Source organism: Talpa occidentalis, unplaced genomic scaffold (assembly GCF_014898055.3).
Source record: "Talpa occidentalis isolate TD23 unplaced genomic scaffold, MPIMG_talOcc4v2.1, whole genome shotgun sequence".
Classification (NCBI taxonomy): domain Eukaryota; kingdom Metazoa; phylum Chordata; class Mammalia; order Eulipotyphla; family Talpidae; genus Talpa; species Talpa occidentalis.
The window spans coordinates 108,663,402-108,676,967 of NW_026555331.1; the positions used below are offsets into that span (position 1 = coordinate 108,663,402).

Below are 13,566 nucleotides of genomic sequence, written 5' to 3' on the forward strand. Positions count from 1 at the left end.
AGTTAGGTTATATAAGAGAGTTTATTTGTGAATGGTCTTGAAGAATGAGTAGATTATTAGGCAAAGGGATTCTAGAAAGAGTCCCAGTAGTTTATTTTGCCTTTGTTTCTCTTGCTGCTGAAAAAGAGTCTGAAAATATGTTTCTGAGCTTCATGACATGTAGTGTTTTGCCTATGTTTCCTTATATGTATTTTAGAATTCTAGGTATTATGTCCAAGGCTTTTCTCCATTTTGAGTTAATTTTTGTGTATTGTGTGAGATAATGGTCTAGTTTCATTCTTTTACATGTGGCAGTCCAGTTTTCCCAATACCATTTATTGAAGAGACTCTCCTTGTTGCAGTGTGTATACTTTGTTCCTATGTTGAATATCAGTTGTCCGTAAATGTGTAGTTTTATTTCTGGGCTCTCAATTCTATTCCAGTGGTCTGTGTGTCTGTTTTGTTCCAGAACCATGCTGTTTTAATTATTTTGGCTTTATATTATGCTTGAAGTCTGAAAGTGTGATACCTCCAATTTCCCCCTTTTTAGTCAGAAGACCTTTGGCTATTTGGGGTTCTTTTGTTGTTCCGTGTGGATTTCAGTAATTTTCATTCTACTTCTTTGAAGAATACCATTGGGATATCATTGAATCTATAAATTACTTTGGGTAGGAAGGCCATTTGACATTGTTGATTCTTCCAATATGATTGTACTTTAACATGCAATCTGCCTCATACCCATCTCATGCCACTGCGGACACTTTAATGTGTACAGTGATTCATCAATGTAATAATATTGTTGCTATGGATCTCAGAATTTCGTAGCAATATATTAGTGGACAGTAGGAATACTTTGTAAATCCAATGTGGAAAAAGCTTTTTGAAAAGTAAGTTTAAGAGAAATCATCCATAGTTTCTACTTATAGTGAAGAAGTTGTATATTTATGATATTACATTAATATATACTGAAAGGTTTATACTATTTCCTTAAACTTTTTGGTTTAAAAAGCATTCATATGCTTTTCCAGTCTCACAATGAAAAATTTCCAAATAGCATTAATTATTTTGATGCTTTGTTTATGATATGAATACAAACATTATTTATATAGATGAACTTCAGATGTTTTGACATGGCAAAGACTGACTTGATACATTTTTGTGCCCTGCTTAAATATATTTTTTTTTTCTCAATTTGTAGTGGAGTGGAATGGTAATTGACTGGGCTCCAATCATCCAAACTTATTTCATTTGGAAACAGAAGTGGTTATTTCCACTGAGCTGCTATTATAAGATGCAAAGGAAAAGAGATAAAAAATAAATTGAATGTTCATTTTGGCAGCTATTTTAATTACCAATATTGTGGTGGTATATTTTAAAATACAACTTTCTCTTTTCATCTTATATTATAAATAGAAACATTTTCATTTCTCCTTTCCATGAAATGTATAATCTGGAATATCTCCAGGTCAGTGTTGACCATCTTGGATTACTAATGCTGAGAAAATATTTAATAATCAATATAATGCTTTTAAATCTTTGACTCATTGATTCTTGTTGATTTGGGTATTCTGAAAAAAATTAACTTAAAATACTGTATTTATATTTCTGAACCCCAAATCTAATGGTAAATTTTATTTTAAAAAAGTTACTTTTCTTTTTCACTTTCATGTGCTTATTTATCTTCTTTAGAAGATAATTGAAGCCAAAAATTTTAAAGTTACTTTCATGCCATTTTTAATGATTATTATATTTTTATATTTCTCTTTTTTGGTGACATTCATGTGTTATGATATTACATTATCTCCTTGGTCACAGGAGAGTACTGTCTGAGTCTATTTGGGATGCTATTGCAAAATACCATAAATTGCATCGCTATTACACAAAAGATACTTATTTCTCACCATTTTGGAGGCTCTGGAAGATGTGGTCATGTGAGAACCTATTTCCTGCTTCATAAATAGGAAATATTTATGTTTTCATTGTGCTCTCACAGGGAAGAAGTGTCAAGGGAACTCTCTGGGTCTCCTTTTTAAGGGCACTAATCCCATCCATGATGGTTCCTCCCTCATGACCTTGGGCCCCTCTGACAAATACTATCACACCAGGTGTTAGGATTTAACATATGAATTCTTTGTAGATCTTGAGTATCAGCCCCTTGTAAGGTGTATGGGTGTGTGATCATTTTCTTTCATTCCGTGGGGTGTTTTTGTTTTGGTGATACTTTCTTTTGTTGCACAGAAGCTTTTTAATTTGATGTAGTCTCAATTGTTTGTATTCTCTTGTTTGGAGATGAATCCATAAAGACTTCCCTGAAGTCTATGTCATGTATTATTTTGCCTATGCTTTCTTCTATATATTTTATGGTTTTAAGTCTTATATTCAAATCTCTTATCCATTTTGAATTATTTTTTGTATGTGGTGTGAGATAGTGGTCTAGTTTGATTCTTTGTATGTGGCTTTTTCATAAAGGGAATTATGTTTTATTTCTTTGATTTTTCCCTTTCCTTTGAACCTGCTGCACGTGACTTTTCTATTATTTATCTTTGGAAAGTGAAAATCTTTGTTTTCCAAAATGGGGGATTTAAATGGGTCATTGAGGGAGTTCATAGGCCTCTCTTAAGATGATTCAAATCAGTAAAAGAAAAAGGGACATGTTTAGACCTGCCCACAATTTATTTTTCAGATTAGGGATTTTATGCTCTCATCTTGAACGAGGAGGTGGGCATAACCCTTTTTGCAATTACTCACCTTGGGCAGGCCCTGTGCCTTCCTGGGAAGGAGGTGCTGGGAGAATGTAGACCCCTAACTGGATTTCACAATGCTGGATCTCTTTGTGCTGGTATGGGCCACTGTGAGGACAGAACAGTCTACACCAAGTGTGTAGTTTTGCAGATACTGCCCACTATAAGGGTAGAAATGGTTGAGTTTGGCATTGCCAACCTTTATACACACATCTGTGATCATGACATCTGGCTCTGTCACTCTGATAGACATGACTATGTTCTCTCATGCCTGCGCTACTGCACTGTGCAGCTTCATCACTTACATGTGCTCCAGTCAGCAAGGCCAGGTGTAGCCAGGATTCTAGCTGATCACAAAACTGCAAAAGGAGATGTAATTAACCAGCTCACCTGCTTAAGAGAGCTAGGGCATCGTCTATACCTGGAGATAGGCTCTAAGTTGGAGCAAACACCTGCCACAGTATAGACAGACACACAGAAATACAAGATCCTGGAGCTAGCCCTGAGATCGAAGCCAAATATCTGCCCAAAAGGGACAAATGGTCAGGACCTGGAGGGAGTGCTGAACTGGCACCAAATATCTCTCCTAGACAGTGGAACAGATAGGTCTATACCTCAAGCAATGACCTGTCTTTCTTCCTCATTGAGTTCTACAACGCCCAGAGAGGCTTTCAGAAAACACTGAAAGACCAAAGAACTCAACCTACACTTCCTACAGAGTGAGGTGGTTCCCAACCTCCTGAAGGAACTAACTGTGAATAGCTATTATTATATAATTCTTATTCTGCCTTCTGCCCTTTGCAGCTCTTGCAATATTGTCCAAAATTCTTCTGCTAGGTGGTAGGCCTTCACTTATTTGAAAACATCAATAGTATCTCTCCCCTGGGGTGGGGGTGTCTTGGAATTTCTGTGGCAAGGTAAATCTTAATGAGGTGTTCCTGAATCAGTGATGGCAGAAACATTGTTCACTTTTCCCTCATCATTCCATCTTTCCAAGTCTACAGTGAGCTTATTGAGGGCAGAGTCCCTTACTTTATTCTGGTAATAAAATGAGCCAGGTAAATGAATGAGTGAATGAGTCATATAAATGAATGAAAGTCTGAATAAATACCAGGCTAGGTTTAATATACTGGATCCCAACTTAGCCTAAATTTAGAGGATTCTAATTCCATATTTTGTGATCATCATTACCCTTCTATTTTTCTACTGTCAACCTACCATAATTGTGTTTTCTCTAGTCTTCATCCAAAGCATTAAACTTTGAGTGATATTTATAATGAAAGGTAGGAGTTGTTAAATTTGATGTTGGTCCTAATAATTTTGATTGGGAGAAATGAGGAAAATACCGATCAGCACATGGGCAGAGGTCAGCATCTAGAATAAGACTGAGGTGAGGGGAGGTCTAGGGAATCTTCAAGGGAAATATTGTGAAAAAACCAGAGTGCTGTGGACTGTAGTGACTTACCAAGTGTATTTTATCCCTTATACAGCTGAAAAAGAGGATGACTTGCGGAGTGATAGCAAATATATTCTTGCATTCTAATGGAGGGTGACAAACTAAATTCCTAATAACTAATAAATATTTCCTAATAAATATTTATGGAATTTATCAAGGTCCTATGGGAAGTATAAAGAAATATTTCACATGTCCATGAGGCATGCTACTTTAGTTAGACCTTAGGCTCCTTAAGCAAGAAGACTGAATTCATCTTTGTATTTCCAACATTTCTTTATGAGATTGAGCATGATAGATGTTTAATAAATGGTGAATTAAATGGAATAAAGGATTTATTCCTAGACTTTAAAACTGTACAACCATTTGAAGAGACTGAATATAATCATCTGGAAAGTTTAATAAGAATACATGGTAGTATGTGGTTATGTGCATAGTGAGCTATAGTCATACTAAGTATTTAAAATCAGAGAGTTGTGAGTTTTGTTTTTCTTTTTTGAATTAGTTAAAATTAATGCTGATCTTTGAATTAGTAGCTACAGTTCTATTCTCTGTTCTATTACTTACTGGCTAGATGTTCTTGCAGATTGATTAAACTCTTCTTTGATTGATTTTTTTTTTTTCTGTGAAATGGTAACAACAATATCTCCCCCACAGGGCTGTTGAAATTTAAACAAGAAAGTGAATGTAAGGTGTTAAGACAGTGCCTGGCACATATTTGGTTGCATAGATGGCAGAGAAATAAAGATATTTTAGGGAGGTGAGATTGAATCTAGATTCTGAAGAAAAGGTAGGATTTAGACTAGGTGGGGAAAAAGAGTATATATTATGAATTCTAACTTGAACATTTAATTTGCCTTGTGACTTGTGGCAAGTCTGAAATTCTGTTACCCAGTTTTTGTTTTTTTATTAAAAAAGATGTTGCAATCACAGTGCTTGGTACATAGTTGTTGCTCAACAAATAATGGTTGCTCTTGTAATAGATATAGTTATTGCCACTGCTGTCATCACTGTCATCATCATCATCAGAGAAGGGAATTACTAGTAATTTGGATCTCTTGGGGCTGAGATTTCAGCAAATGGAGGGAAACAAAATTTATTTTTAGCAAAGAGTCTGATTGCAAAATCTCTCTTCAAATGATAGAGCTATTAGAAATATAGAAAACTTTGATCATGATTACGGGTATTTAAGCTGTCTAACAGGTCCAGGATGTGGGATTTCCTATAGGATAACTTTATTTCACATTAATATTTTGAAACAAATTAATGATACCACATTTTACTTTTTCAGTGGATAGTTTCTTATTTTTTTAAGGAAAGTTTGTTTTAGAAGGACCCATATATATGGGTGTTCTCATTGTACTGAAAAAGATATATAGATAAAAGAAACTTACTCTGCACTTGTCACTGACCACATACTTTGGAATCAAATTTGAAAGTGTTAAGTGGTTGATATAGACAACTGCAATAAAGGATTAGAAGTATTTTTATCAAGCCAGTTGAAATCATCTCTATATTCATAAAGGGAAATCTTCTGTCTTTCCATTGTGGTATTTATGTCAGGATTAGTGATAATTCATGCAGTTTCAACTAGTAATTGTTTGTTAATGAGCATTTTCCCTTATTTTTCTTTCTTAGAACGATACCGCATTCAGAGTGAACAATTTGAAGATCTTTGGCTCATAACAAAGGAGCTTATTGTCCGCCTCCAAGAATATTTTGAAAAACAAGGAATCAAAGATTTTGCATGTTCTTTTTCTGGATCTATTCCCCTTCAAGAATATTTTGAGTTGATAGATCATCATTTTGAGGTATGTATGATCATACCCAACATAATCTGTAAGTTTTCATTATATGAAAGAGAATGAAATGCTGTGGAGGCAATAATTCTATTATACATACTATGGGTTGTGTGCTTTGAGTTGTTATTTTTATATGGATAGTAGATTTTGTGAATCTGGGCCTGCCTTCTTGCCCAGCTTGGGATCAGTTGCAGACATTTACATTGTGGCTGCCTGAAACTAAGCAGGTGGTCTGGTCTTGGAACAGAGCTGATTTAATTATCCCACATGGAGATTTAACCTTTAATCCAAGTAACCCCAAGTTTCAACTGTTTGAGCTCATCGGCAACCATTTGGCTAACTAAATCTAGCAGGCAATAAATGAGGTGCAATTTTAAAGTATAGTGATTTTTCCTTTTCTTTTTTAACAAGCACAGAAATTTTGCATCGGAGTGAGGGTTAACCACATACAATGTTTTCCAGTTATCTGGTGCAATGGGCTTTTAGTAAATTCTGAATGATTTAATATCTAAATAAATGTGATCTGAGAGTAACTTTGTTGCTGGAATATTTTTGCATTTTTTTACTTGGAAGTGCCTTGAGAGCTTCTGTTAGATTCTCCTGAGTATCTTCAAAGTTTTATCCTTTGAGGACTGATCTGATATTTGGAAATAGCCAAGAGTCATACAATCATTATTTTAAATATTCCATGTGTTAAAAAAGAAGTCCTGGACTCTACTTACTTATTTGCCTACAAATTGACTCTGTAGACAATTACAAAGGGGAATTATCAAAAAGAATATTGGCCATGATTCATTCAAGGAAGAATTGGTTCCCTAGAATGACTATATTATAAGCAATCATTAAGCATTTGTGTTTCAGCTGATAAACTATGGCATGTACTTGTCTTTGTATGTGTCTGGGCTGGGGGTGCAGAGGAAGAGAGAGAGATAAACAGTCTATTATTCAGTTCCTTGAACATTCTAAAAGCATTCACTTTAACCTATAAAGACTTCATATATTTTGTATGAACATAAAGTGAAAATTTCATTGCATGCAATGTAATTACAAATAACCTGTCATCAAATACATTGAACTAATTTGGGCTTTCCTTCATCAATGCTGATAATATTTATAGGGCAGTATGTTTTTGACCAAATGATAGCACCAAAATTATCAGACTGGGGAATACATTTTAGATCATGATCCTTTTCTCACTCACTATGGATGTTTCTAACTATTAATGGAAACATGATTTTGCCTTTGTGGTCATTACTATTATTTTTTTTTGTCTTATAGTATTTTTTTATTAGCCCTCTAGAATTAAATGTTTTGTTTTAAAAGTCAGTAATTTTTCAATTCTGTGTATGTGACTTTTGACTTATAAAAGCTTTTCTAAGCTGAGTTTATGAAAAAATTCTAATTTTTCTACTGCTTTCATTGTGTTCAAACCTTTGATTTCACTAGCTTATTTTCTGTGAAGACTGGGAGACAAATCTTATTCTTTTTCCAGATGTATTTAATCAGTTATCACAAAACATTTGTTAAATAATCTATCTTTTCCCAGTAATACAAGGTCAACTTTACTAAATTTCCATTTGACCTAGTCCGCTGTGTTATCCATGTGTTCATGTATCAAATATCACTGTTTCAGATTTCTCAACTTTATAATGTTAAATTTGTTCATGTTTAAATATACATTTTTTCAAACTTTCACCAGCACTGACTGTTTTCTTACTTATACATGTTTTGTTGTGTACATTTAACCTGATTTTAAGAAATTCTTCATTGTAGCTACGGATAAATGGTGAAAAAGTAGAAGAACTCTTATCTGAAAGAGCTGTACAATTTCGAGCTATTCAACGCCGGTTATTAACAAGGTTCAAAGATAAAACACCTGCTCCTCTTCAACACCTGGATGCCTTGCTAGATGGGACTTATAAGCAAGTAAGTGATTTTATTAGTGATAATTTTTCACTAGTGGGTTTAATCTTTCACCTTGCCATAGAGTCATGTACCTGAGTATTAAGGTAGGTATTGTTTTCCTATATCTTTTGGGGCAGTGAATAGCACACAAGATTTAGAATCAGAAAAATCTAGGTTCAAAGTCAAGCTCCGCCTTTAACTATGTCACCTTGGCTGTTACATAAGATCCATCAGTTTCCACCTTTTGCCTTCCAGAGTTGTTGTGAGGATTTTTGATTATTTATGTGAAACTTACAGTACTATACCAAGCATATGGCACATGCTTGGTGAGTAATAGCCATTATGATCAATGTTATTATTAAATAGTTCTTGGTACATCCGATGATTAGCATTGTAATGCTCTAATTGTCTTACTGAGCACTTGACTTACACTTGATGTCAGTTGATGTTTTGAAATGGAATTTTTCAAACAACGATTTGTTCCATTTCAAAAAGACTTTTTCCTTCCTTTTTCTGGTTTTTCCTTCTGACTGTGGTTTATTATTTGAGTGTGTTGGTTTTCTCATATTATTATTATCTCCAAGAGTTATCCAAAAGTATCATCTCACATTTCAGGTAATAATTTATAAAGTTTTAATTTTATGGTTAAGGTCTTTGCTGTGTCCACTAAAGCAAAGTTGGCTTTAGAGGACTATATACATCTTCTCATATTTCTATACAATACCTTTTAATAAACTATGGTTTGTCTATATCACAGAATGTCTACATTATGAAACAGTATCCACTGATACATGAATAAGGGAAGAGATCAAGTACATACTATTAGAACAAAACAAAAAGAGATAGACTAGTACATATACTATTACACTATGGATATTTTTTAGCCTAGCAAAACAGTATTTCCAATATTGAAAGCAAAAATAAAAGGGCTTAGAAAGACAAAAACAAGAGTGAATATATCTCTTTTTAAAAAAATTTATTTATGCATAGAAGATCTGGGGTGTAGGCCAGAGTTGCAGGGTGTGAGAGCATTCGCCAGAGACAGAGTGTGGAGCAGACTAGGCAGATCTACTGAAATATACTGCTGAGGGAAGCAGCAGGCAAGACAGCAAAGGTCTGCTGTGCCATATGTGGGTTAACTCCCTGGCCAGACATTGAAGTCAGGTGGCAGTGGCGATAGTGTAATAGCATTGAGACTTAACCCCTGTGCCACTAGGGAAGGCCCCAAGAGTGAATACATTTCTGAGAAGATGATAAAGAACCAAGGTGGAGAATTCAACAATATGTATGATGCTCTAAATTTCTTTGGGAAATTATACTCATGATTAACTAGTTAAATATTAACTAAAAAGTAAAATTGTATTCATATTTTTCCTTTAAAAATTGTTCATTCTCTTTTTTAATCTAAAAAAATACAGATTCAAGTGAAAACCCGTGGTTTGGATCATCTTGTCTATAATACTTCAAGTCATGAAAAATCCCAATTCTAAAATTAAGTAGAAAAAGCTAAAAGCCCAATACATTAAATGTACAAAATACAAAAGAGGTCTTGCTATGTGGAAAAGAGCAAAAGCTTTTAATCAAGTATCCTCTTAAAATCCCTTTGAACACCCCTCCGTTATTATGTATCCAAAAGAGAGCACATCACTGAAGATGTACCATTAGTTGTTATGACTTTTGGTGTACAAGGTGAGACAATCACTTCTCAACTCTTAGTCTGATTTCAACAAGATTCTGGAACTTTGTAAAAATGTCTTCCTTTTTGAGAGAGCTTTCATCTTTACTTCTAACTTTAGAAGTAACCATGTTGAGAATTTCTTTTTTTACCCAGCAGCTAGATATTTAAATTTACTCTTTTGGGGCCTCCCCTGGTGGTGCAGCAGTAGAGCGCTGTGCTGCGGGGCTGCCCGCTGCCTCTGCAGTGCTGGCTCAATCCTTGGCCGCTGACAAGGGTCCCGCATGGCGCGCGGGCCCCTCCTGCTGCGCCCGCTGCTCCCTTCAGCAGGGTATTTTGTCAGTCTGCCTGTTCTGTTCCCTGTTCTGTCTCTGGTGGGTTCTCTCACCCTCCCACGCTTCTGACTGTACCCAGTGCTTGTATGAATATAAATAAATAAGTAAATAAATTTACTCTTTTGTATAATTGGAATACTGCCTTGTATAATTGGAATACTGCCTTTCAACCACCTGAATATATTTTTGGAGAACCTAAGAGAGGAAGGGAAGGAAAGTAAAATTTGTGTTTGTTGAACATCTGTTGAGTCTGAAGCACTCTTCATTTCAAACTTGCTATGGTCTTGCGAGGGTTGAATTATCATTCCCATTATACAGATGAAGAATTTAAGAATCTGGGCAGAGCGAAACAACTTGCTCAGAGAATTAGTAATCTATTCCAAAGTTCATGCTTTAATATATCATGAGGCATTTTTACTTTAACCTTTTCCAGGTAGGACATAGACACCAGGTTTTCTTTAGCAAACTACAGTCAGGTTAAAGATAAAGATGTATACCAACTATTTGAATACATTCACAATCCATATATGTATAAATATATATTCATAATCAATAGTGATTGTGCATACACCTATCAGAAAGGTAACAAAATCTTTTGGAGAGTTCTTCAAAGTATTACTTTTTTTTTTAAGTGATTTTTTTTTTTAAGATTTATTGATTGATTGATTTATACATACATACATACAAGCACTGGGTACAGTCAGAAGCGCGGGAGGGTGGGAGAATTCACCAGAGCCAGAGCGGGGAGCAGAGCAGGCAGAAGGACCAAAGTACACTGCTGAGGGGAGCAGCGGGTGGCAGGAGAGGTCTGCGCGCCATGTGGGACCCTCCTCCGGTGGCCGGGGAGCAGCCGGGGATCGAACCAGTGCTGCAGAGGCTGCGGGCAGCTTCGCAACCCAGTGCTCAACTGCTGCGCCACCGGGGAGGCCCCAAAGTATTACTTTTGAAACTTGAGTATCAGAGGAAGTAGAGACTTTGTTAATTGGTTAGCTTATCCTGAAGTTCAGATTCTTGGTCATAGAATGCTAATGGTTGCACTTGTCAGAAAAGCTTTGGAAAATGAATTCTTTATTGTGATATAAAATTTCCATGTACATTTGTTGGTCAGTGAAGGACTGATTAGTTGAATCAATTAAAATAAGAGAAATTTGGACTCATCCAATGACTTGGCTGGTATTTCTGTGTACTGAGATTTTCCTCCCCACCCGCATTTGTACACTAACCTGCTGTTGCAGTAGAGGGAGAGTGTTTACTAATCTGAAAGTTTAATTGTGTCAGATGATGATATATGTATGATAATGACTGAGAATCATTAATATTCTAGAAAGGCAATTGGCTGATTTTTCTCCTTTGTAAAACAAACTGTATTAGGCATAATTTTAAACAGAGATCCTGTGGTTTGGGGTTGCTATTTGCTACTTTTTTTCTGTACTTAAAACTTCCTTTTACTCTGTTTATTTGTATGGTCTTGAAATATAAAAATCATTTTAAGTCATGCAGAAGTCTGAGAACTTTTTGGTTCTTGATTCCTTAAATGAGCATGATTTTGGCTCATTTAACACAAAGGAATATATGGTTTCATAATACCGTGTGTTTCAGGTATACAGCATTATGATCCCCAAATATTTCCAGCTCTTTGACTTTGTCACTTAACCTCTCTAGGCCTCAGCTTTTCACTTTCATAAGACCCCTTCAAACCTGTCTGAATAGCATCTAGCATGGCGCTCTCCTTCTAGTAAAATTCTCAATAAATATTTATTATATCTCACAGGCTTAGGGCAGGGAATTTAGAATCCTAAATTTCCATCAGTTCAGAATTTCAGGAAATAAATGGGGCCTTTTGGTCATCTAACCCATAGATCAGGGTGTTGTTGTTGGCAAGTCAACTTTTGTTTGGTAGATTCTAATGATAGTGATCTAACTTACAGGACTTTGTGAGCCTGAATTAGTTTTCAAGCAAGATATATAAAGGCAAAACATTATTATAACATTGGAGTTATCCTTCCCTGGATTTAGGTATGTAACACTAATTGACATTAATGGAGTCTGTACATAAATCCAGGGGAGAATAGACCTATTAGAGTATTAAAAACATTCTACTTTTAATATTCATCTGGTATGCTTTGTGCCCCCTGGGGCATGTGTGTTTTTAATAAATTGAATGCATTCTTCTTTATCTACATAAACTCAGTCAGTATTTGAGTTTTCTGCTTGCTAGTGTTAGTTTGAACCACTGCCTAGGTTTTAAATTTAATATTATCATTTTATTTTGGAAAATTTGTCAGATTCAGAAATTTGATCATCTGTCTGATTTTCTAAACCAAAGTTATCAGGGAGTACTCGCTTTTGCTAAAATTTCATCCTATTTGTTGTTTGATCTTAAAAAAAATTAGTCCTTTGAGATACACAAAGAAGCAAGATGTTTCTAGTATTACAATAAAACTATTAATGGACTCATAAGGAAATGAAAATCTTATCTTTTTGTGTCAGTGATGAGAGAAAAATATATAAGTGGTCTCCAATTATCTGTAATTGTATGAGGTTTTCTTTCATGTTTGTTATCTATCTTCCTGTTTAATTCCATCTAGTACAATTATTCCTTTTCTATTAGTTTTCTGTAAGCGGAGTTCTGAATGGTTTGAATTGTGCATTAACAATAAGCACAATCCTCATAACCTGCCCCTCTGCCTTTCTTTCCTTCTTTCCTTTTTCTCTCTTTAAATAAAGAGAAACAAATCCAATTTCCTGGAGAGATCATTTTATAATCTTTCTTAGCAAAATAGAAAGATGTACTGTCTTTATAAGAGTATCTATGAACAGCTGAGCAGTTAGAGATCAGGCCTGATAGGTGTTTCTCTGTATATTATTAGTACTAGACACCTAATAGTGCCCCGAGTATTGCTTGAAAGTATCAAAATATAAACAAGGATAAAATGAGGTGATGTATTTTTTAAAATTTATTTTTTTCAGACTCAACTATACATCTAGTATACCAGGTTGTAGTAGGAATTTATTGTAATTAAAGGAAATGAACTTTGAACATTAGACTTTAAAGTGGATTTAAATACACTGTCACTCAACATTCTTTTTACAACAGAAAGTTATGCAATAAGATCAGCAGATACTAACTTCACCATTTCCCTTGATGGCCAATTCTGTATTGTTTTTAAGTTTCCTTTTATATGAGTCCAAATATCTTATAGCAGGATATTACATTTCAGGGAAATCTAACCACACTTCCCACCCAAATATTAATTCTCCACCTTCCTTTACCCCATTTACTACAGCTTTTGGCCAGGATTTAATATACTTGATCAATTGATTTAAATGGTTAGAGAGATGGACTCAGAGACCATATTCTTCTTCAAGGTGGTTTTTCCTTTAAAGTCATAGATTTTTACAGAGCTGTCCCTCTCTGTCTTTTATCCCTTTCTGATTTAAGGTTAAAGGTGTGTAGGAGATTGACCCTTCCTGTGATAAGGCCTTGGATTCAAAGAGGCCCATGGTCCTGGAATATGTCAACTACTATTCTGACACATAGATAAGACTATTCTGAATATATCAGTAGCATCGGATTGTTTTTATCCTATTCCATTCCACGACTTTCAGGGGATCCCTGCTGTTTATCAGATTAAGTTGAGGTTTTTTACTCTGGTACTCAAAGATCTTTGAAGGA

The 13,566-nt window shown here is 35.0% G+C and overlaps 1 protein-coding gene across 4 annotated transcripts in view; it reads left to right on the forward strand.

Moving 5' to 3' along the window:
• The window catches only part of BBS9 (Bardet-Biedl syndrome 9), a 345,679-nt gene that overhangs the window by 165,110 nt on the left and 167,003 nt on the right, over window positions 1-13,566 (forward strand). For all 4 annotated transcript variants that reach the window (XM_054692462.1, XM_054692461.1, XM_054692463.1 and 1 more), the window contains exons 18-19: window positions 5,812-5,984; window positions 7,749-7,901. In XM_054692462.1, the coding sequence (XP_054548437.1) occupies window positions 5,812-5,984; window positions 7,749-7,901 (326 nt within the window). The remainder of the gene's footprint in view (window positions 1-5,811; window positions 5,985-7,748; window positions 7,902-13,566) is intronic.